The sequence below is a fragment of the Ruditapes philippinarum genome, unplaced genomic scaffold (assembly GCF_026571515.1).
Source record: "Ruditapes philippinarum isolate M1 unplaced genomic scaffold, ASM2657151v2 ctg719_1_1_1_1, whole genome shotgun sequence".
Taxonomy (NCBI): Eukaryota; Metazoa; Mollusca; class Bivalvia; order Venerida; family Veneridae; genus Ruditapes; species Ruditapes philippinarum.
Window position 1 is genome coordinate 174,656 of NW_026861463.1, and position 23,221 is coordinate 197,876.

At 32.7% G+C, this 23,221-nt stretch overlaps 1 protein-coding gene and 1 long non-coding RNA gene across 11 annotated transcripts in view; one reads left to right on the forward strand and one right to left on the reverse strand.

Annotated features, from left to right (window-relative positions):
- The window catches only part of LOC132715677 (uncharacterized), a 133,875-nt gene that overhangs the window by 19,560 nt on the left and 91,094 nt on the right, over nt 1–23,221 (forward strand). For 5 of the 10 annotated variants that reach the window (XM_060698717.1, XM_060698719.1, XM_060698720.1 and 2 more), the window contains exons 5-11: nt 1,930–1,989; nt 4,712–4,832; nt 6,891–6,960; nt 15,350–15,435; nt 17,766–17,832; nt 22,699–22,757; nt 22,990–23,074. In XM_060698717.1, coding sequence (XP_060554700.1) covers nt 1,930–1,989; nt 4,712–4,832; nt 6,891–6,960; nt 15,350–15,435; nt 17,766–17,832; nt 22,699–22,757; nt 22,990–23,074 — 548 coding nt within the window. Of the gene's footprint in view, nt 1–1,929; nt 1,990–4,711; nt 4,833–5,566; nt 5,664–6,890; nt 6,961–15,349; nt 15,436–15,652; nt 15,736–17,765; nt 17,833–22,698; nt 22,758–22,989; nt 23,181–23,221 lie in introns of those variants that run through there. The other 5 variants (XM_060698718.1, XM_060698724.1, XM_060698722.1 and 2 more) reach the window with 5 other exon arrangements.
- On the reverse strand, nt 11,692–13,306 carry LOC132715698 (uncharacterized). The gene is made up of 3 exons (XR_009623715.1): nt 13,154–13,306; nt 12,730–12,840; nt 11,692–12,011 (listed from the first exon to the last, which is right to left on the reverse strand). It is a non-coding gene; the product is annotated as an uncharacterized LOC132715698 (long non-coding RNA).

Below are 23,221 nucleotides of genomic sequence, written 5' to 3' on the forward strand. Positions count from 1 at the left end.
AGCAATTTCATGTCCAGTCTGTATCTTTCTACCAATGGAAGCAAATTAAAACTACTGTGCAGAAATATTATCCATAATGAGACAATGTGCAGAACACAGGTTTGACCCTCAGCAGGTCAAGATCACACTTACTCATTATGAAAAAATTTCAAGTTTTCTTAATTGTTTCTTGTCACTCTGTATATTTTAAAAAAGAAAGAAGGAACTTAAAACAAGTGCCACTCTGTATCTTTTAAAAAAGAAAGAAGGAAATTAAATCAATTTGATAGATGATGGGCAGAGCAAATTTTTGGGGGCCAGTGGATCGAAATTGGCCCCACTGCATGGATAACTTGATTCAATAGATTTAAAAAGAAAAAAATATTTTATGGTCACCCATTTCAATATTACTCAGCCAATAACAATTAAACTTCAACAATTGAATGTTGAAAATTGAGTACCGCTCAGGCCAGTGCTAGGGAGCATTAGGGATGTTGTACTTATTCATTATCTCTCATGTATAGACTCAATCAAAACAAGTCTCAATCAAACGAGTCTGCAATTTTCATTTTATTTTGACGCTTCTAGTGCTTCTGAAGGATCACTTTTTCCCAGAATTTCATATGTGGATAAACCTTGATTTCTATCTACAACACTCATTTTCAGATTTAAAGGACAAAGTTCACTGGGATATATAAAAATGTATGGGCCATAAATGAAAGTGTACCTAGAGACTTCAAACTCGATGAATTCTACCTTCCATATCAATTTTCAGGTCAAAATATCAAAGGTCAAAGGGATCTTTTATTTTTCAGAAAATGAGTGGGCCATAAAATGGAAGTACATACACCTATTTACTTCAAACATAGTATGTGATTCATCTTGATAAGTTCTACTTTCCACATTCATTTACAGTCAAAAGGTCAAAGGTCAATGGGACCTGATATATCAAACAATGCAACTTGCCTTAAAATGAAAGTGCTTTTAGAAAGGAACTTCAAACTTGTGTGTGTGTACATTTTGATGAATTCTACCTCTCAAACCCATTTTAAGGGTGAAAGTTTTGTTTTACTTGTTGGTGTACTGTCTTGATACTTGGCCATAACTAGTTGACCAGACTATACTTTACCTTAAGTCATAAATAACCTTGACCTTCAATGTCAAATGTCTAAAAATTACTTGATTTTTTTCTCAATTTTGCTATTAGTTGTTATAAATTTGTTATGTCTTCAAACTTGAACACAACAGTCCTTATGGATAGACCTTCAAGTTAACCAGATAAACCTTGACCTTCACTCCGTTATTTCCTTTTCATAATACTTTCTGCAGTACTTATGAAACCTCATCACTTTTTATGTGACATCTCTAGTTTTCTTTCATTTTTATCCCACCTATGTAATCGGGAGGAGGATATTGTTTTCGTGTTGTCCATTCATCTGAATTTCATTTTTGCGCTATTTCTCTGATACAACTGGCTGGAATTTAACGAAACTTTCTGGGAACTATTATAACCAAGAGCAGATGCGCATATTGTTGCCTTGTTCTGGTCAGACTCTTTAACACATAGTAATTGCCCTTGATTAGTTATGCTGTATGCATATAGAGCAATAATGCTTTCTGCGCTACTTCTCAGCAACTACTGGCCGGAATTCAACAAAACTTTATGGGGACCATCAATACCTAGAGGAAATGAGCATATCAGTGCCTTGTTTCAGATAGTAGCAATAGGTTGTTTTGAAGATTCTATGCTGGTAAAATGGCCAGTAAGACATTATATAGGTTAAACAAAGAGGCACTGAAATGCCCAACTATGTCATCATTTAAACTTAGCTAAGATACATGGACTAAACTACAGGTCTTCAAAACATAACCTACATTTATTTCTTACAAGTATACCATGACATTGTGATTTAAACTTGTCAAGTAACTTAATATGTTTTGACATTACAGACTGTCAAGCAAAGAAAGAAAGCAATAGTAAAAGAATATCCAGTGGTAGCCATCTGTGATGTAAGTGTAGTCAAACTTATCAGCAAAGTCTTTGTCTTATTAACATTTTCAAAGTAATAAAAACAACCCAATAGTTGAAAATTATTATTTGAGTAAGTTTTGAGCATATAAATGTTAACAACTGTCTGTCAATAGCAGGGTTTGAATTTAACATTCCCAAACATGCAAAATGCAAGTCATAAATGCAAATAACTTTTCTGTCAAAAGTCAATTGATATAAATTGATTTTACTTTGCTAAAGAAATGAAATTTCAACAAAAAAATCATCACTATGGCAGTTCAGATGAAAATTGCACCTTGTTTACTTCAGTTTTGCTTTTTTCAAAAATTAACTTCACTGAAAACTTTATTTCCCAAGCAGTTAAGCAAGTATGTATATCAATTATGGCTTCATTTAAGGTCAAAGTTAAATAAATGACTGTTTTGAGGCACTTTAATGCTTATTTTTAGAAAATAAATGATAATTTCACATTTTCAATGTCTGATTAAATAAACTAATTTGTTTAACAAAATACACAATGCTTTTGGTATGCATGTACCACTTATAGTGCAACATTTTGTTTTGTTGTTATGGCTGTCAGCATTTCAGTTCCTGTTATAATAAAGGAACAAACATACTTTATTTGAAAGCAGATGAGTCAATCGCATGTTCATCTTTTTAAGTAAATCAACAAAGACAGATATATGCAAATTTAAAAATACCATGAAGGAAAAATGCAAGTTCTTTATGACCTTTTAGAGTTAGAATTTCTTATACTCGCAAAAATTTGCTAATTGTAAAAAATGTTTAATTCTCTCCCTAAATAGGACTATGTATTGCCAAGCGAGTGACAAATTGATAATGTGGGTTAATACAGGTGAATGATGCATAAAATTGGTTTGCGAAACAATGTGCAATAAAAAATAATTCAACAGCTCACCAGAACTGAAGGTTCAGGGTGAGCTATTGGTATAGAAGGGGAATGTTCCATTGTTTATCATCATGTGTCAACATTCATTTTTTTCTCTGAAACAAATGGGCAGATTAACATCAAATTTGGTCTGTGACATCCTTGTGACATTCGCACTTCAATTTGCTCAAATCATTTGAATTGGTTTCTTCAAGAGGTCAACAGAGCTAAAAATGAAAAACTGTTAAACATCTCTTTCTACTGAACTAACTGATAGATGAGCACCAAAGTTTGTTTGTAGGATTCTTAGGTGATTTTTTTATCAAGTTTGCTCATATTCATTTGATTGGCCTTAAAAGGGGCCACTTGAGCTAAAAATAGAAAAAAACCATTAAACATCTACTACTGAACTAATGGATGGATGATCACCAGACTTTATCTGTAGCATTCTTACATGATCTTTTATCAAGTTTGCTCATATTCATTTGATTGGCCTTAAAAGGGGCCACTTGATCTAAAAATAGAAAAAAAAAACCTTTAAACATCTACTACTGAGCTAATGGATGGATGATCACCAGACTTTATCTGTAGCATTCTAAGATGATCTTTTATCAAGTTTGCTCATATTCATTTGATTGGCCTAAAGGGGGCCTCTTGAGCTAAAAATAGAGAAAAAACTTTATACAACTTCTGCTGAACTAATGGATGGATGATCACCAGACTTTGTCTGTATCATTCTTAGATGATCTTTTCTCAAGATTGCTGATATAAATTTGATTGGCCCTTTTTAGGGGCCTCTAGAGTTGAAAATAGAAAAACCTTTAAACATCTTCTGCTACTGAACTAATGTGTTATAAAAGTGCATATATCAAGGACTTAGAACTTTGTATGTGAATGTATCTTTATGACTTCTACCTCCCATTCCCATTTTGAGGTAAAAAGAACAAAGTTCAGATTACTGATACCTTATAGCTGACACATTGATTTTGAAGTTGCAGATTCCAAGGTCAATGTCATTTTGAACTTGCATGTCTAAATGGTTTCCGACAATAACTCATCAAAAACAATTGGCCCACGCCCATCAAACTTTATAGAATTATTGATCTTTTGCACTTCATCAACCTCAAGAGCAAGGTCATATTAGCCTTGTATGTCAGAAAGTTTTCTAACCAAAATCTTGACACACATGGCCCATAATCTTTGGAGCATGCCAAAATGTTGTCTTACCAATAACTTGACAACCAATGGGCCCCTTGCTCACAAACTACAGAGATGCACATGTATGATATTATTTTTATTGCCAAATCATTCCACAGCCTTTGCGATTTGAGCCCAGAATTCTAATTTCTGATATTAAAACAAATCATTTTACTTGTTTTTTGTACAACTTCCAACTTGCTGAAAATTGGGGTATGCATGTTTTACAAACATTTCTTGATCTTTAAGGACAGCCATTTGTTTTTTCTATTGGGTCTTGTAAAAGGACCATTCCTCCCAAAAATGTAAGCTTGAGATATCATATTGCCATATCTGATAATATTTCTTTGATTTGTTATGCAAGGGTTGGTGTTTTGATCCTTTGACATTTTGAAATTTTCCCCTGACATTTGATTTTGCACCTTGAGTTTAATTTTTGTTTATACCTCCCTAGGCATATTACAAAAATTGTGTGGGACACATGCAGAAAAATTGATAATCAAAACCAAAAATGTGATGAAATTAGCAAACAACCCCCACCCCCGCCCCTCTAAAAAAATTAACAAAACAAAGCAAAAACAAAACAAAAACATACACACACACCTAGAAACAAACAGACTTTTTTTTTCTTTCAGATAATAAATTGCTCAAGATGTATCAAATTAGAATATCAATATATGAAGACATTGATGGAAATGGATCTTTTGAAGAAACAAAACACTCTGTTGAAATTGGATGGAACTGAATTAGAAAGTGGTACATATATTTGAAATGTTTTGATTAACAAAGATACATTTTCAGCTCATCTGAGCATGCTCACTCAGGGTGAGCTTTTAGGATTGGTAAAAATGTCTGTCATCCGTTGTCCTTCCACATATTTTGTTTAACTCTCTAGCAGTCTGTTTCAGTCCAAAATTTCTAGGAATTGGTCGGAAGATTTGTTTAGGTTTTTCTAGCTCAAGCTGGAAAATGGGTCATCTTGGGTCAAAAACCAATTAAACAGCCCAAATTTGGCAAAACCTTGGTACACTCTAGAGTCTACTGTTTCATTCCAAATATCCTGGAAATTGGTCTGAAAATTGTTCAGTTGATGGAAAATGAGTCATCTCAGGTCGAAAACTAGGTCACACAGCCCAAATATGGAAAATCCTTATTTACACTCAAGAGGCTACTGTTTCAGTCCAATTATCCTTGAAATTGGTCAGAGTTTGTTTAGTTGATTTCAAACTAAAGTACTAACATGGATCATATCTGTAAAAAAACTAGATCACACAATACCAATATGTGGAAACCTATTTTAAGTTGACATTATTTCAGGAGCAGAAATCATATCAGTTTTAGATGAAAACATTATAATCTATCAGTTAAATATGATTCAATATACCTTAAGGGTGTAATGGTATACCTTACTCGCGGTATACCGTACCGTTTTCACCTGATACGGTTCACGGTACGACAAATCACTCGTACGGTACGGGACTGTACGGCATTTTAAACCATTTTCAAGGGAAGTAATTATTCAGAAGATGAATTTTAATCAGTGTCAGTTTGTTTTAAGTCAAAATATAGAAACATTTTGGATTTAAGGTGAAAAAAATAATCGGGAAAATGTATTCTTTGACTGCTATTTCAATGGACCTTTCCGGTGTTTACAGTTTTATGTAAATTGGCTAACTTGTTATCCAATCGCTACACTGAGATATTACATAGTCATTGGTTGACCTGGTTTGCACAAAAGAACACATGCTAATGTTTGTGATACTGTTTGTGAGCAGCTGACCTAGCAATGAATGGAAAAGGTGTGGCTAAATGTTCCGCTACGAAAAACCGGAAAGGTCCATATGCTGAATTTATTTTTGTGACATTGTTATTTTGTAAGAACTGACCATCGGCTGAAACTGCCTTTTTGGAAACACTTTTTGGCAAGCTGAAATTCGTGAATAAATGATAATACGATATCTTGACACTTTTGCAAATAAATCCCACATTGTTGAATCCAAAATATTGTCAAAACACTGCAATAGACAGCTAGTTGTGTAGAGTTATGGCTATGCTATTTTGTTGGATATTTTCCATACCTTTCCATACTGTCAACAGATTTATGTAGCTGTTAGTAAATATGTTATAACCATTATGAATGTGACATAAGTGAGTAAAGTAAAGTAATTTTTGTGTTCAGCTTATGCTCATTATTACACGTAGTCTGCAATTGTCTCATCCAGTACATCTAACTGTTGAACATTTTAAATTTTTCCATTAAACTTGAGTAATTTATCCAAAATAGTTATCATCTTACATATGACAATTCAAATGAGATGTTTCTATCACCTGTGCTTCTATATTGAATGATATTTTTATTGTAGGTATTTTACTTCTCAAAGCTTCAGAAAATATTAAAGCTTTTAGCCTTTTACTTTAACTATCAAAATGTCAATAGAAAACATAATGTTGTTACATCACAACTTTAAATTAATTTTGCATAATACATCTGTGTGAAAATATAAAGTTTAAATGATTACAGACAATTTCTTTAGTCAACCTGTATCTTGATACATATCATATCGTGAGGTGAGCGTATCGTTACACCCTAAATATACCTGCTGCTAACAATATTAGTTGTTCCTTGTCATGTAGAGTCTCAATTATCAAGTGGGTGATATCAGGGCTATTATGGCCCTCTGGTGAATTATTCTAAACACTTACGTATGCTTATGAAGCGGTTGATAATGGATGAATATTTTTTTTAAATGTTTTATTCAGGCTTTTCAATTATATAATCTTTTGTAAAATAAAATGAAATGATCTTATTTGTAGATGATGATGAAAATAGTGTCAACCAAAAGAAAAGAAACTATACATCGATTAACACAAGCATTTCTAAAAGGTAAATATATTTCATATCATGTTTTGGCAATACCTGTGCTGTTGTTTCCATTGAAAAAACTTCTATTTAAAGAGTAAAATAGCTAATTCAAATGAAAAAAAGCAATTCAATATAAAATTTTCTTACTGAACCTCTGTGGTTCTACTCAGGTGAGATTTGTGCCTGGAATAATGCACAAAGGGGCACCTGAGGTTTTCCTCTATTAATTAGGCTTGGAAAATTGCCATATGACCTCACACTGTGTTTGTGCGATATTTCCAAACCAAAAATGAAATTAAGAGTTTTAAATATTTTTTATACCCCCCCCCCCCCGAAGTTGGGCGGGGGGTATATAGGAGTCACCCGGTGGTCGGTCGGTGGGTCAGTCAGTTGGTCGGTCCAGCCATCCGTTGCATTTTCCTTGTCCGGAGCATAACTTGAAAACCATTAGTTAGAATTCAATACAATTTCATACAATGATCAAGCACATAGAGAGGAAGTGCAGTGCATAAGAACCATAACTTGATCTTGACTAATTACAGAGTTATTGCCCTTTGTTACTTTTCTTTGTCTGGAGCATAACTTGAAAACTACTGGTTGGAATTCAAAACAACTTCATAAAATGGTCAAGCACAATAAGGGAAAGTGCAGTGCAGAAGAATAATAACTCTATCTAAAGTAATTACAGAGTTATTGCCCTTTGTTACTTTTCCATTGCTTTCATTTGTCCAGACCATAACTTGAAGACTAATGGTTGGAATTAAATATAACTTCATACAATGGTGAAGCACATTGAGAGGAAGTGCAGTGCTCAAAAACCAAAACTCCATCTTGACTAATTACAGAGTTATTGCCCTTTGTTACTTTTCCTTGTCCGGAGCATAACTTGAAAATTACTGGTTGGAATTCAAAACAACTTCATACAACGGTCAAGCACAATAAGAGAAAGTGCAGTGCACAAGAACCATAACTCTATCTAAAGTAATTTCAGAGTTATTGCCCTTTGTTATTTTTTCATTGCTTTTTTTGTCCAGAGCATACCTTAAAATAATGGTTGGAATTCATTACAACTTCATACAATGATCAAGCACATAGAGAGAAAGTGCAGTGCAGAAGAACCATAACTCCATCTTGACTAATTACAGAGTTATTGCCCTTTGTTACTTTTCCTTATCAGGAGCATAACTTGAAAACTACAAGTTGATATTCAATACAACTTCATACAATTGTCGAGCACATTAAGAGGAAGTGCAGTGCACAAGAACCATAACTCTGTCCAGAGTAATTATAGAGTTATTGCCCTTTGTTACTTTTCCATTGCTTTTTTCCTGTCCAGAGCATAACTTGAAAACTACTGGTTGGAATTCAATACAATTTCATACTATTGTCAAGTATATTGAGAGAAAGGGCAGTGCACAGAAGCCATAACTCTTTCTTGACTCATTTAAGAGTTTTTGCCCTTTGTAACTTTTATTGTTCAGTGCATAACTTGAAAATTAATGGTTGGAATTCAAAGAAACTTCATACATTGGTCAAGGACAGTGAGATGAAGTGCAGTGCACTAGAACCATAACTCTATTTGGACTAATAACAGTTATTGCCCTTTGTTACTTTTTTTGTCCAGTGCATAACTTGAAAACTAGTGGTTGGAATTGAATACAACTTCATACAATGATCAAGCGCAATGAGAGGAAGTGCAGTGTACAATAACTATAACTCCGTCTTCAGTATTTGTAGAGTTATTGCCCTTTGTTCCTTTCCTTGTCAAGTGCATACCTTAAAAACTAATGTTTAGAATTCAATGAAACTGCATACAAAGGTCAAGCGCAATGAGAGGAAGTGCAGTGCTCAAGAAGTGTAACTCTTTTTGGACTTATTACAGAGTAATTCAATAAAACTTCATCAATGGTCAAACACATTGAAAGGAAATGCAGCATACAAGAACTACAACTATCTTTAATTGCCCACAACTATAACTCTATTTCAGTTGTTTTGCAAGGTATTCTGTTACTAGTAACTTCCTCATTTCCGAAGCAGTCTTGCGGGGGGGGGGGTATTAATCACATTTAGTGATAGTTCTAGTTTAAATACTGGTTGCAAGATATGTCTAGGATATGTAATGATTAATTTTCTCAACACTTGTTTAAGCTCACATGAGCACAACATGTTTATAATGAAATATGATCCCCTCTGTCTGTTGTCTATCAACATTTTCTTAAAAGAACAATTCTCTGAATTCAGTGACTGGATATTAACCAAACTACATAGGAATGATCCTTTGGTTGTCCCTTATCAAAGTTGATCTAATGGTTACGGTTGTTGCATAAATAGGTCACATTTTTATACCATACATGGTTTGCAGTAAACCCTCAAAGACATAAATTTCTTGTGACCAATACTTGATTGGCTCATTCATTTGATTGGTTCATTCATAAAGATATGAAGAATATTTTTTGGGAATTTGGCTTAAATGCTTATCTTTGCAAAGTGTTGTGAAGAAACTCATGCCATTACTGAGCTAGCTAAAGGTCCAGGTCACCTTGAAGGTCATAGGTAAAAGATCTTGCAATTTTTGTTCGCTCTAAAACTCCTATACCCATTGAAAGATTTTCTTCCTACTTGGATCAAATGTTCACCTTAAACTCAATAAGACAATATGTGGGATTAATGTGGGATAAATGACTCACTCTTGCTACCTCCGGGTTAAGGTCATTCTTTGGGTCAAAGGTCAAATTTTCTGTATACCATATATATACCATTTAAAAAAGCATGGTTCAAATTTTCACCTTTGGACGGCAATATGTAGAACTCATATATGACAATTATTCTATAAATAATATACATGTACCATGTGAAGGATTTTGTTCATAATTTCTCTCAAATTTTCATCATTACAAGATGGAATGCAGTAAACTCATGCAGATTCTATGCAGGGTCAAGGTGTTCTTTGAAGGTCAAATATAAGGCTATTTTATGTTGACTTTATAAATCCTATATCTTATGGAAGATTTTCTTCAAACTCTCATATGTTCACCACATTATGGCAGTGTTGTAAACCCAACAAAAAAAAATAAGCTGCAGCTTTTATGAGAAGTTAAGAGAAAAGTCTTTTTATAAACTTCATATAATGAAGATCATTCATCTTCTTGTATATAAAGTTAAAATATACTTGAAAATACAAGAGAAAAGGGGGAAAGGTTTTGTTATCATAGTTTTTTATTGGTTGTGAAGAAATTAACTAAACCTTGATAAAAAAATAATATTTGCCACAGTTGTGAAGCTTTGCAAGATCTGTTTATACTGAAATGTTTTGCTCATGATAGAGAAATGAATCATTAAGCAAAAATTATATTGGCTAAAATTAAATGAAATTGTATCCTTTTCCAAAAAATATAAAGACAGTTTAGGTAAATATTAACTGAGGGAAATAATAATTGTAAGATATTGTTTAGTAATGGTCAGTTCATTTTTCCCAGAGCATGAAAAAATCATGTTTTTTATATCTTAATTTAAGTTACCATTAATTAAGAGAAAAGTTGCCAATTTTATGACATGATAATTAACTGGGAATATAAATTTCACATATGCATGTTAATAAGTTTTATTGATCTCAAAGTACAGATAGATTGCATTATAATGTAGAAATACACACAGAACTACTGACCTACTTTTGTCCCCACATATAACAAGTGTAGAATTATGTAAAAAGAATGGCTTCCCTTTCTTGAATTTATAAGACAAAATTACTATAGAAGTTAAAACTAAGTTTCCTACAGGCTGGGCTATTTTTGACCCAAGGATCAATATTTATATAACTGATCAAGAGTTCTACAATTCAATACTTGTTTACATTGTTTCTCACTGTGCATATATGTTAAGCTATTGGCTAATCAGATTACATGTTGTATTGTCGACAGTTCACATTGACCAATTAGCATTTCTGAAATTTCTTATTGCTTCTTGCCCGGCTACAGAATGTCCATGGATTTCCATGGATATAAGCATGGACAGTGTCCATGGAGTATTGAAACACTTGTCCATGGACAATTCTTTATATCCCTGGACAGTGTCCATGCTATCCATGTCCATGCTTTCCATGTCCATTGTCCATGATACCCATGGACAATGTCCATGATGTCCATGGACAATGTCCATTCTTACCATGGACAATGTCCATTCTTACCATGGACAATGTCCATTCTTACCATGGACAATGTCCATTCTTTCCATGGACAATGTCCATTCTTTCTATGGACAATGTCCATTCTATCCATGTTCAAAACCAATTTTGAGGAATCTTTTATGACATCCATGGTCAATGTCCATGATATCACACTTGTGTTGAGATACCTGTTTAAAAGTCTGTAAAAAAAGGTCCCACACAATCTTTTTCACTTGGGAGTTGCACTAGTGTAACAATGATTTTGAATTGACAAGGCTGTAAAATTATGACACATTAAAGATTTATTTACACCATATATGAAGTAAAACAAGTTCTCAAATGTTCTCATTTATATTGTTCTGAATGGCTAAAACGGCCACAGTTTATTTTGTACACATATTTATTGTTTCACTGTTTTGTTGGCACGAGATGGCTTGACAATGTCACGCAGCTTTTCCCTGACCATCACTTGTGTGACATGCGGAAAATTCCTTTTGTAAAGAACAAAACAAATTATATAAATATTGACTTGACAAATCAATGTATTATACTTAACCCTTGAATATAACAATTCAAATTATCATGGACAAGTAGCAATTTGAAGACACTTACAAGTCCTGCAAGACGATTGGCTATGAAAAATTTTTTCAATCCCTGTTAAAAACTTCCAATGAAATTAAAAAACTTTCAATGAAATTTAAATAACCAAGAAAGAAAAAAAAAAGAAACACTGACCGTAAATCCCTGTCAACTTTTCTTGGTCAACAGGTGGCCTTTTTTCGCCACTTTTGGATGCTTTCCCTGTCAATGATTTTCCGGCATATTCCTCCTCTTTATACAAAAAGCGGAATAGAACAATGGCCATCTTACTGTAGCTTGTTATGCCAATAACCTTGCTCTGCAGTTGGTCCTGAAATGTAATATTGGCATTTTCAGTTCTTTTGGATTCTTTGTTATCAATTTTATTACTGAAAACATTTGTAGCATTTTTGAGCTTTATTCATAACATAACACCATTTGTATTAAGGATTAACGAGGTTGCCCTTTACAACATAATTAGTATTGTTTAAACATGATTGATAAAAAACATGAAAGGGTAAAAAAAGTTAAGATGGAAAACTTTCAATTAAATGATTTTTGCAGAAAATCAGCACAGAGTTATCAAGTAAACACCATGCTCTTTGATGAAAATGATTTATTTTTGGTCAAAATCAACATTATGATAAACTTGTGTCAATTATTTCCCTGCTTTTCCTATATTTATATAATGACAACTTTTATGTTATGGCTGTTTAAATTACTCAATCCTTCACAAGTACTTAATTACCACTGAAAGTTTGAAATTTGTTCAGTGGAGTCAGTATAACAATAATATAATATGTATAAAACTAGTCCAACTAATTGTACTGCGCGACGAGATATTGTGCTATTTTCGTGTCTGGGCAATATCTAGCGAGATTCTGCCCCAGAACGAAAATATCTCAGAATCAAGCTTTGGCACGTCAATATATTTTGACTATGTATAAAACATGAAGAACAACATTTTGTTCAGACTTTGAAAAATAACATGCATTTATATGAAAACATGTTACTTCGACTTTTTTCAACAAAACAAACTAAATTATTACCAGGATGGTTTTGTAAGCATTCTGTATTCAACAGTACATTTATCACTTTTCCATCTGACATCCTTTGAGTTGAAACATCTCATGTGACTCCAAGACTTGAAAGTTTGCAACCTAATATGTTGAAAAAATAAACATATGTACATGAGTAACAAGAAATTACAATTAAGACATATTATGAATTAATGTGAATTTGGAAATTCATTGCTTGATCAATCACCAATATTTTGAATGGAAAATTGTAATATCTGATTTAAAATTTCCCGCCATTTTTTAAAAATGAAAAACATTTTCTTAACTATTAATATTGAAAAGTTACATGTATGTAGAAATACAATAACTGAAACAGTGTATACTTGCAAAGAAAGTTTGAAAAAACTAAAATAATAAGTGTTAAAAAATAAAAATACATTAATTTTGTACTTACTGTTAGAAATGGTTATATACATGTAGTTCCCTCCATTTTAACTGAATCATGAAATACACATGTTTAAAAGTTCATATTTCCAGAAAACTCTTGTAAATTTGTCCAGTTTAAACTCATTTGGTCTAATTTCCAATGCTCCAACATAATATTTCAAGTTATAACTTTTAAGCAGTATAGGCACTAATAAACATTATCTTTCAATGCTTCTGTTCAAATGACCCGCCTGGAAGGAGGTTCTGACCTGTGATTTGTTCTGCAAGGGTATTAAGTTACTTGGGAGCTACAGTGTAATATAGTATGTTGTAAACCTGCTTTACCTCTTTCTATTCTCTTATATCAGATAGGTGAGTTTAACTATGGTAGTTATGAAAACAGAAGGTTCCACTTGAGGGGTCATAAATGTTTACATTGTGGCTGATGCTAATTTGAATGTTCCAGAAATTAATCACTATACATAAGTTACATCTACATAGGATGAATATATAAATTATATATACTTCAATAGAGATACATAATAATAATTAATTTATCAAAAATAAATAAAGAAATATAAGTGCATAACAATTACATCTGTTCTTAAATTTAAATTGTTTCTATTAAATTGTGTATTTATTTTTCTAACTTAATTAGGGTAATATATGATAATGAACCACAAAAACAGAAACAAACAAAACTTAAAACAAGTCTACAAGTAGTGAGTAGATTATCTTTTTATATAATTGAAATGGTATGCATAAGGGTACAGTATATTTTTCTATATTATCATTTAACTGAAGTTTGGAATTTAAAAAAAATAAAATAAAAAAAAAATCTACTTGATCTTACTATATTTGATTTCTTCTTTTCATGCTGAATAATTTGATACCCAATATGAACATATAATTTTTTTAAGAATGGCAGTTATGATTTTTTTAAACATTTTTCATGTTTTGGCACTTAGTTTTTTTTTTGCATATCCATCCAATCACTTTTGATAAAAATTTCTAAGTATGAGCAATGAAGTTGACCATGGACAATGTCCACATTAGACATAGTTTTTTTGTACTATGTCCATGAACATTTTTATATTCCCTGGACATTGTACATGTTATCCATGGACATCGTCCATGTTATCCATGTTTGTTAGTATGGACAATGTCCATTCACTTGACTTATCCATGTATTTCCATGCTCTTTCCATGGATATCCATGGATATCCATGGTCATTTTAAGGCTGTCCATGGACAATCTGTAGCCGGGTACTGACAATTACACAAAATAATGAGAGTAACAACTGATTGTTGTTGATTAAATTATTTAATGGAATTAGCAATTAAATAATTCGTGCAATGTTTCGCCAGTTAAGATAGGACAGTGTTCATCGTATAATAAAGAATGAACCAGTGAAAAACTTGATTGTTAAAAACTGTTGGAAGGAAAATTTTTTAAAAAAGTAGATGTTGGATACTTTCAGTTTTACTTTGATTTTTTGGATGCGTTTCTTGGAAATCCAATGTAGATTTGCATTTAACACTGCAAAAACATCTCACTAAGGAAGGAAAAATTAATTCACCCTAAAAATAATACCTTGGTCAAGTCCTGTATTAACAATTTTTACAAGTGAAGAGAAATTTCATTCATTGATGCTACACTGATTGCAAACTATTAAATAATGCAATATAATGTTCTGTCAATCTTATGTATTTTCACTTATTGCGTCTGTGAATTATATTAACTTATTTCCAAAATATTTAAATGACCACATTAAAGAATCTGATAAAGATTTCATGTACATAATCATTATATAGTAAATAATTATGTGTATAATATATATTAATGATTACAAAAAATATGCAATATGAATAATTACAAAACAGAATTGTACCAATATAACCTCTAATCTGAAAAAAAATCATTTTTCCATTGCTTGAGTTTGGCCCTAGATAAGACAGACACCTGTGTAAGAGAGACAGTTTTGCAAATTCCAAAGACTGTCTCTCTTAAAGAGGTTTGACTGTAGTTATATCATGATGTCCTGCTGTAGGTGAAGTATGCAGACTTTAAACAAAAATTTTTGGTATTAACTGCTTGTTCTTGAAATTCATAACATAGTTATTTCTTTATATTTTCATTTCATCTATTGCATTCCAGATGATAAAAAAAATCATATTTATTAACCTATGTTATAATGTAACATTTTGTGATTTTAATAAATAGTGCAAATTTACCAGCAAGTCCAATTCAAAATCAGTCTGCTGTGGAAAAAAATGACCAGATGTCTACAGATAGCTCGTCTGAATCAAGTAATATAGTTTTCTATATATGTTATATATTTATGTTATAGGGGTGAGTAACGGTGGTTCTATAGATACATTGTATTGAACATTTCTGTATTGGAAAATATCGAACACATACATAATAAATTATAAAGAGTTGAATGACAGAAAATTACTGTGATTTCATTTCAACCACTTGATCAGTAACTTTTTGCACCTTTACTGTTACTTTATCAATATACAGGGGTAGATTCCCAGAAGTATGGCAAATCACAAGTAAAACATGGACATCGAGTTGTAACCGATCCACTAAGCTGCCTAGCAATGGTATGATGACAATGTACAAAATATCAGAGCATTTTCATAAAAATATAGATAGCTCTGTTCCAAAACTGTTTTAAGTAAAAGAATTTCTCATTTCATTTTAAAAGAGCCCATAATATTGTGACTTTGCCACATCCTTCTGTTGCAGGTTTGTTTTCCTCGAATTGACGTGATCAAATTTATTCTTTTCAATGTCTTATCATTGGTTGATAAAACACAGTCACAGCGAGCTTTGCCAGGTCTAAAGGCAATTTGTGTGCCGTTTTCATATGTTCTAAAATTTTAAAAACTTCTATGAGATTTTTTTCTTGCTTTTTTCTTTAATTGGGCAATAAGTAAGAAAAAGCATATGGGAGAAGTAAAACACTAAAATATATATTTGTTTTATTTCCCAATACAAAATATTAAATGTTACATTATACAATGTACTGTGAAATCATTTTTGTTCGCATGATAGGATGAATTTTCACGTATTTCGCGCTAGGACACATGCGCGAATTTAAGGCCGCGCTAATACAAAACCAAGCAAATTGTTATAGCTGTCAAAATATCAGATTCGTGCAAAAGAGATGCATAGTACACTACATCTCCCTAATCATGCCATCAGTCGGTCTTGTGTATTGTTTCAAGAAATTACTAGCAGTAACTTTATTATCTGAACAAAATAATGTTTAAAACCCCTACTAATTTATCGTCCAATTTGCAATGTACATGTATTTGTAAGTAACAATTTACTGTCTATTGTCCATCCGTTGCTACAGTCAGCACGATATATGTTTATCATTTCGTTTTGAAATGTTAATTTTTTTACCAATTAAGTCCAATACACGTGTACTAATTGTATCACTTTTATTTTTCCTCAATGATAATTCGTCTGTAAAATTGCATTACAATAATAATTAGTGCTATGGCCGCGTCATGTTTTGTAAAGTAAAATATTCAAATACTTCGAAAATTCCAATCCTAACTTTTTGACTTTATTGTTTTATGTCTTGACATACCCATGTAAAATGAAAAAATTTGACGCCAATTATATGTACAAATTATTGAATTGAAATTTTGGATTTTTTTTTCAGTTTGGAATAACATAATTGTCAAGGTAATTTTGCATATAAATGAAATAAGCGCTCCTAAATTTTATTAAAGCCAGTTATGATTAACACTTATGTCAGAAATGCAAATCATCGTGATCTATAAATGATGACAAGTTTGCTTGACACTAATTACTTGTTTGACATGTCAGATTGTTTATTCGAAGTTGAGCACTCTGATTGACACATATACTTGCGAGATAGGTGACAACGTTGGAGAGAGTCATTGTTTGCTTTTTTTTCTTTTTTGATTAATGAATTTTGAATTTTTATAAGTAAACTGAAAACACTATTTGGCGATTTTTTTCTTTATTCTTGAATTGAAAATACGCTAATTTATGACTGTGCGAACTTACCTTTTATGTTGTTTGTGCGAAATTTCATGCCAGCGAAATTAAATGATATCACAGTATGTAAATTAAAAAAAAGTATTGATAGAAATATGGGTATCCATCATTTTGTATTGATAAAAATATTGTATTGATAATTCTTACCAATACTCACCCCAATATGTTATATATATATTCTTGAAATGTTGCTTTCTTTTACTATTCAGCATTCATTTCATACTTTATAAATTGTGCAAATTTTAGCATTACTTGTAGATTTAAGGCATAGAAAGACAGTAGTTTCATTTACTTGATAGCTTTGCCACTCTTAAACTTGTTAACTTGATAGCTTTGTCAGTCTTAAACTTGTTTACTTGATAGCTTTGCCACTCTTAAACTTGTTTACTTGATAGCTTTGTCACTTTTAAACAGCTTTGTCACTCTTAAACTTTTTTATCTTAACTGTTTAGTCTTGAGTTCATTTGAATGACCCCTTCATTTTTAAGTTATATAATGTCAGTGTAGAAATTGACACATCAAATAGATTTTTGATGGAAAATGCTTTGTATGAATTTGCTCTTTCAGCAAGATTTTATTTGCTCTATTTTTTCAGAAACAAACAAAGTAATCAACAATTCAGAAGATGTGGAAATTGAAAAATACTGCTTCATAAATGACATGTAAGATCTTTATCATAATTATCAAACTTAAATGTTGTCATTGCCCCTGTGGCATTATCAAGTTTCTAGATGCATATGTATTTTAGCTGGCTGTTTTGTTACAAGTTAGATGCCATACTGTGACCAGTTTAACATTGACAGTCGCCTGAAAAGTCAAAAGTCTGAATAAACATGTAAGACAAATTAACATAAAACATACTGTTATTAGTAATTGGTAAATTCCAGTGTGTATAATCATCAGCTACAAAGTGTTCAAAACTTAAAAAAGTTATTTACTTATTACACATAATTGTTAGGTGTTGATGTGTAGCCAAAGATTATTGTCAAAGTGGGGAGGGCATCCGTGGCTGAGTGGTTAAGGTTGTTGACTTCAAATGCCTTGCCTCTCAGCTGTGACTTTGGTGGTTCTACTCAGGTGCCGGTTTGTGCCCTTAATAATGTACAGAAGGGCACCTTATGTCTCCCTCTTCCATTAAAGCTGGAAAAGTGGTCATATGACCGATACGGTGTTGGTGCTGCTTTAAACCAAACTTAAAAAAAAATCAAAACAATTGCCTCTCACTGCTGTAGTTTTTAGCCACCCCAGCATCCTCAAATTCTTTCGTTAAAGAAAGCTGTCAAAGAATTACAAGAAGTGACAAATTATTTCAACATCATAAACGTCTGCACTACAAATCAAAATAAATTACAAATTCTTAACCAGCATATACCACTCTAACTTTTGCTTACAATGTTCATTTTGTCTTTCAAAATATTTTTATAATAAACAGAAATCCAACTAGAGTATCTCCCTTTTATAGTGTTAATAGATTTATGACCATATAAATATTCAGTACAATAGCTGATGATACTTGAATTATAATGAGAGTTTTGTGATAGCAACATTTCTGTTTATTCAATGTCATTTTCCTTTATTATTTCTATAAAGTCAGGATCACAAAGTTTTTGAACCAGACCATTTATGTTCCAGGATAAAACATATAATTGCCCTTCTTGACACCTCTAAAAAGTACTAATATTTAAAGTGTTTTTTATACGCCCGTTTAAAAAACGGGACATATTATGGGAACGCCCCTGGCGGGCGGGCGGGCGGCGTCCAATTTTGTCCAGAACATATCTCCTACACACATGGAGGGATTTTAACGAAACTTAATAGAAATGTTCACCACTATGAGAAGCTGTGTCGCACACATGAACCAGGTCTCTAGGTCAAAGGTCAAGGTCACACTTAGAGCCCATTGAAAAATACTTGTCCGGAGCAAAACTTTTACATGCAAAGAGGGATTTCAATATAATTTGGCACAAATGTTCACCATTGTAAGGCAGGGTCGCGTGCAAAATTCAGGTCCCTGCGGCCAAGTTGAAGGTCACAGATAGAGGTCAAAGTTCAGGTAAAAATATGAAAATGTGTATAGGGACCATTTAGTCATCATTTATTGAGGGATTGTAACACAAATGGTCATTATCATGACTAAAGCTGTGACACATGTAATTTATGTCAATATATGCAAGGTCAAGGTCACTAAAGATGATGAAATATCCATATTTTGTCTGGAGCATATCTCCTACATGCATGGAGGAATTTTAATGTTACTTTTTAGAATTGTTCACCGCTACAAGACGTAGTACCCTGCACATGAACCAGGTCTCTAGGTCAAAGGTCAAGGTCACACTTAGATCTCTTTGAAAAACTCTTGTCGGGAGCAAAACTTCTACATGCATCAAGGGATTTTAATATGACTTGGCACAGATGTTCATCATTGTGAGGCTGTGTGTCGTGCATAAAATTCAGTCACTGCGACCAAGGTCAAGGTCACACATAGAGGTAAAGTTCCAGATAAAAATACAAAAATATGTATAGGGACAATTTTTTAGGAATGTTCACCACTATGAACTGATTGCTCCATGCAAGATCAAGATCAAAGGTCACACTCAGAGCTAATTGCCATGGATCTCCATAATGCCCACATCTCCATCAAAAACTCTTGTGACGGGCGTATCTTGCAACAATGTTGCCCTTGTTAATGATTCTTTTTACTAGAACGTCACATGAATTTGGGTCTGTTTCTGTATCAGCTGCTTTTGGTGAAACATCAATGCTATTCTCATGTATATGTTGATTGTTATTATACCCCTATAAACGAAGTTTTGGAGGGGTATATAGGAGTCAGCTTGTTGGTCGATCGGTCGGTCGGTCGGTCGTTCTACATCATGGTTTCAGGCCAAAAACTAGAGTTTGGAATGAAGTTTTGTAATCAAACTTGGTATATAGCAACCTTATATGGAAAAACAGGTTGGTATTGCATTTGGACACCCAAGGGTCAAGGTTAAGGTCACTGTTACTAAAAATAGAAAAATGATTTCCAGTCAATAACTAGAATTATAATTTTTTTTATTTTTTTTTGTATTGGGTTTTACGCCGATTTTAACATCTGTTTTGGTCATATCTTGGCGGTCAGTCCACCTAACCGGCTTTCCCGGATATCTAACCAGTACTAACCAACTTCTCCGCTAGTGACTGACTACATATCCCACATGATCTTATCTAGATCAGAGGTGAGAGACAAATGGCCATTAGACACAATGTCCATGATCAATTGTCACGGAGAAATTTGCACCAAGCCCAGGGATTGAACCAGCAACCTAACATTGTATATAGCAAGCTTATATAAAGACCTAGGTTGGTGTTGCATTTGGACCCTGTGGGGTTATTGTCAAGGTCACCGTTATTAAAAATGGTTTCCCGCCAAAAACTAGACTTAGGAATGAGATATTGTAATCAAACTTGGTATATAACAAGCTTATATGTAGAACTGGGTTGGTATTGCATTTGGACCCCCCTAGGGTCAAGGTCAAGGTCAGTGTTACTGAAAATAGAAAAATGGTTTCCAGACAATAACTAGAGTTAGGAATGAGATATTGTAATTGCATATGACAATTTACAGAAATCAAAATGTTTGATATTTAGTGCAAATGTAATACTGATTGTGTGTGAATTTCAACATTCAAAAGTCTGTCATGTTCAAAAGGTAGCTGTGTCGTACAAACTAAAACTTAATGAATGTAGATTTCAGCAGTTTTTAGCATGAATTCTAAGCACAGGAGGTGAACTTTTGACATAAATAATAGACCAGTAAAACAATTCAAGACACTGATGAAGTTGTATTTAGCTGAAAGGAACCTACTTAATTTCAGTTTGTATTAAGAATTTTAGAAATTAAGGTCAACAAACTTTAAGCTGAATTCAGTTTTCTTTATATTAAACTAAATGATCGTATAACATCTGTTATGTGGCCTTTGTCTTTGTATTTGTGATATGAATAATAAATCAACTTCATTGCTAACTCTAATTGAAAGGAATTGGCCATTAAGGTTGGGTATATCAAATTCTTATAAGTCCTTATTGACTATAAGGTGCCAGGTAGGGGTATAAATCATCTTTACCAGTTGAAATGCAAAACAATTTCATACAATGGTCAAACACAATAAGTAACTCTATCTATAGTTAGTATAGAGTTATTGCCCTTGCAACTACATATAATGGTTAAGCGCAATGAGAGGAAGTGCAGTGTACAATAGCCATAACTCTATCTTCAGTATTTGCAGAGTTATTGTCCTTTATTCCATTTCGACAGCATACTGTAAAACATACTTATTAATTATACATTGAGTACAAATTTTTCTTCAGACCTCTTGTTTTAAAAGTCCAAGTTGTTAATCACCTTTAGTGATAGCTCTAGTTTATAAAGGAACTTAACAAAATGACTCCTTCCTGTTGTGTGTTTGGTACTTCCTATAAACCATGAAATATTAGATTGTCCTTCATATTTCTTATGGAAGGGAATATTTGCCAGTGTATGCATACTGCTGTGTGACAATTGCATATTGCTATTATAATTTGCATTTCACCCTGCCATTGACTTTATTCCCTCTGCTTTTGGCAAATATTATTAAGCTTTAACAACTTGATGAATGTCAATTATACATTTTAAGTGTAAAAGGAAAAAACTTTTTTGGTTGTTAGTACATTGTGTATAACCTCGAAATGTTGATGCTTAAAAGTTTTTACTACTTTTGACACGGTTCTTTGTGATTATATATTGTTAAATACCCACAAAAACCTTTTAAATTCCTATTATTTGCTTTCGTTAAAATAGGTGGTGGTATATTTCTTTGTATTTGTCTGTCCATTGGTCCTTTAAATCATCAGTCCATAGACCAAATGGTTTCTGATCAATATCGAAAGAACACCTAAGCCTAGACCTTCAAACTTGGTATTGGGATTGGTAATTACCAGTAAATGACTCCTATTGCTTTTGGGGTCACTTGGTCAAAGGTCAATGTCAAATTGACCTTGTGTGTCAAAACACTTTCCAACCAATAGCTAAACAACACATGTGTCTTTGACCTCCAAACTTCACAAGTGCATTGGTCTTGGTAAGTAGATGACCCCTTATGATTTTTGGGGGCATGGAGTCTAAGGTCTGGGTCATATTGATCTTGTATGTAAAAATAGTTTCAAAAAAATTACTCTACAACCCATGGACCCTTGGCCCTCAAAATTCATAGGTACATTGGTTTTGGCAAGTAGATGACCGCTAGTGTTTTTTGGTCACTAGGTCAAAGGTCAGTTTACATTGACCTTGAATGTCAAAACTGTTTCAGACCAATAACTAAACAACACATGGGCCTTTGACATCCAAACTTCACAGGTGCATTGGTCTCAGTAAGTATATGATCCCCAATATTTGACTTATAATCATAAGATCAACCAAACAGTGGAGTGTGGGGGCACCCATGTCCGATGGACACATTTCTAGTTATATAAAAAATTAACAAAATAAAAAGTTTCTTCATTTTTTTCAGAGATAATCAAACTTGTTTTCACACTGTAGAATGCATCAGCAAAGTTGGAAATTCAGATGGCAAGCAAAATTTTGTTTTTATAATTGCATACTATTCAAAATAAGGAATACTATTGTTTATGTATTTATCAGGATGAATTAAATTTTATATAAAAAATCAAATTAATTTACATTAGTCTGAGAATTAGGCTTAAACCTTTTGATTTTTAAACTGTTGGAATTCTTTTGTTGACTATTTTATCTCTATGTTAATCAATATATCTCTGTTTGATTATCCTTCTTTTTTCTACAGAAAAATTGGATGGCATCCCAATAGAAACAACAAATGAATATCAAACAGACATTTTAAGAATTGAACAAGAGGAGAACTCAAAGAGGTGAAAAATTTAGTGATATGGTTTAGCACAATAATTCTTACCTTCCCATACAGATGGAATCAGCAGGGGGGTCATGGGTTGATGTTGAAGGTCTGCTCACACTGATGTTAGTTCTTAGTTATATATTTTGTACCTGAAGTACATTTA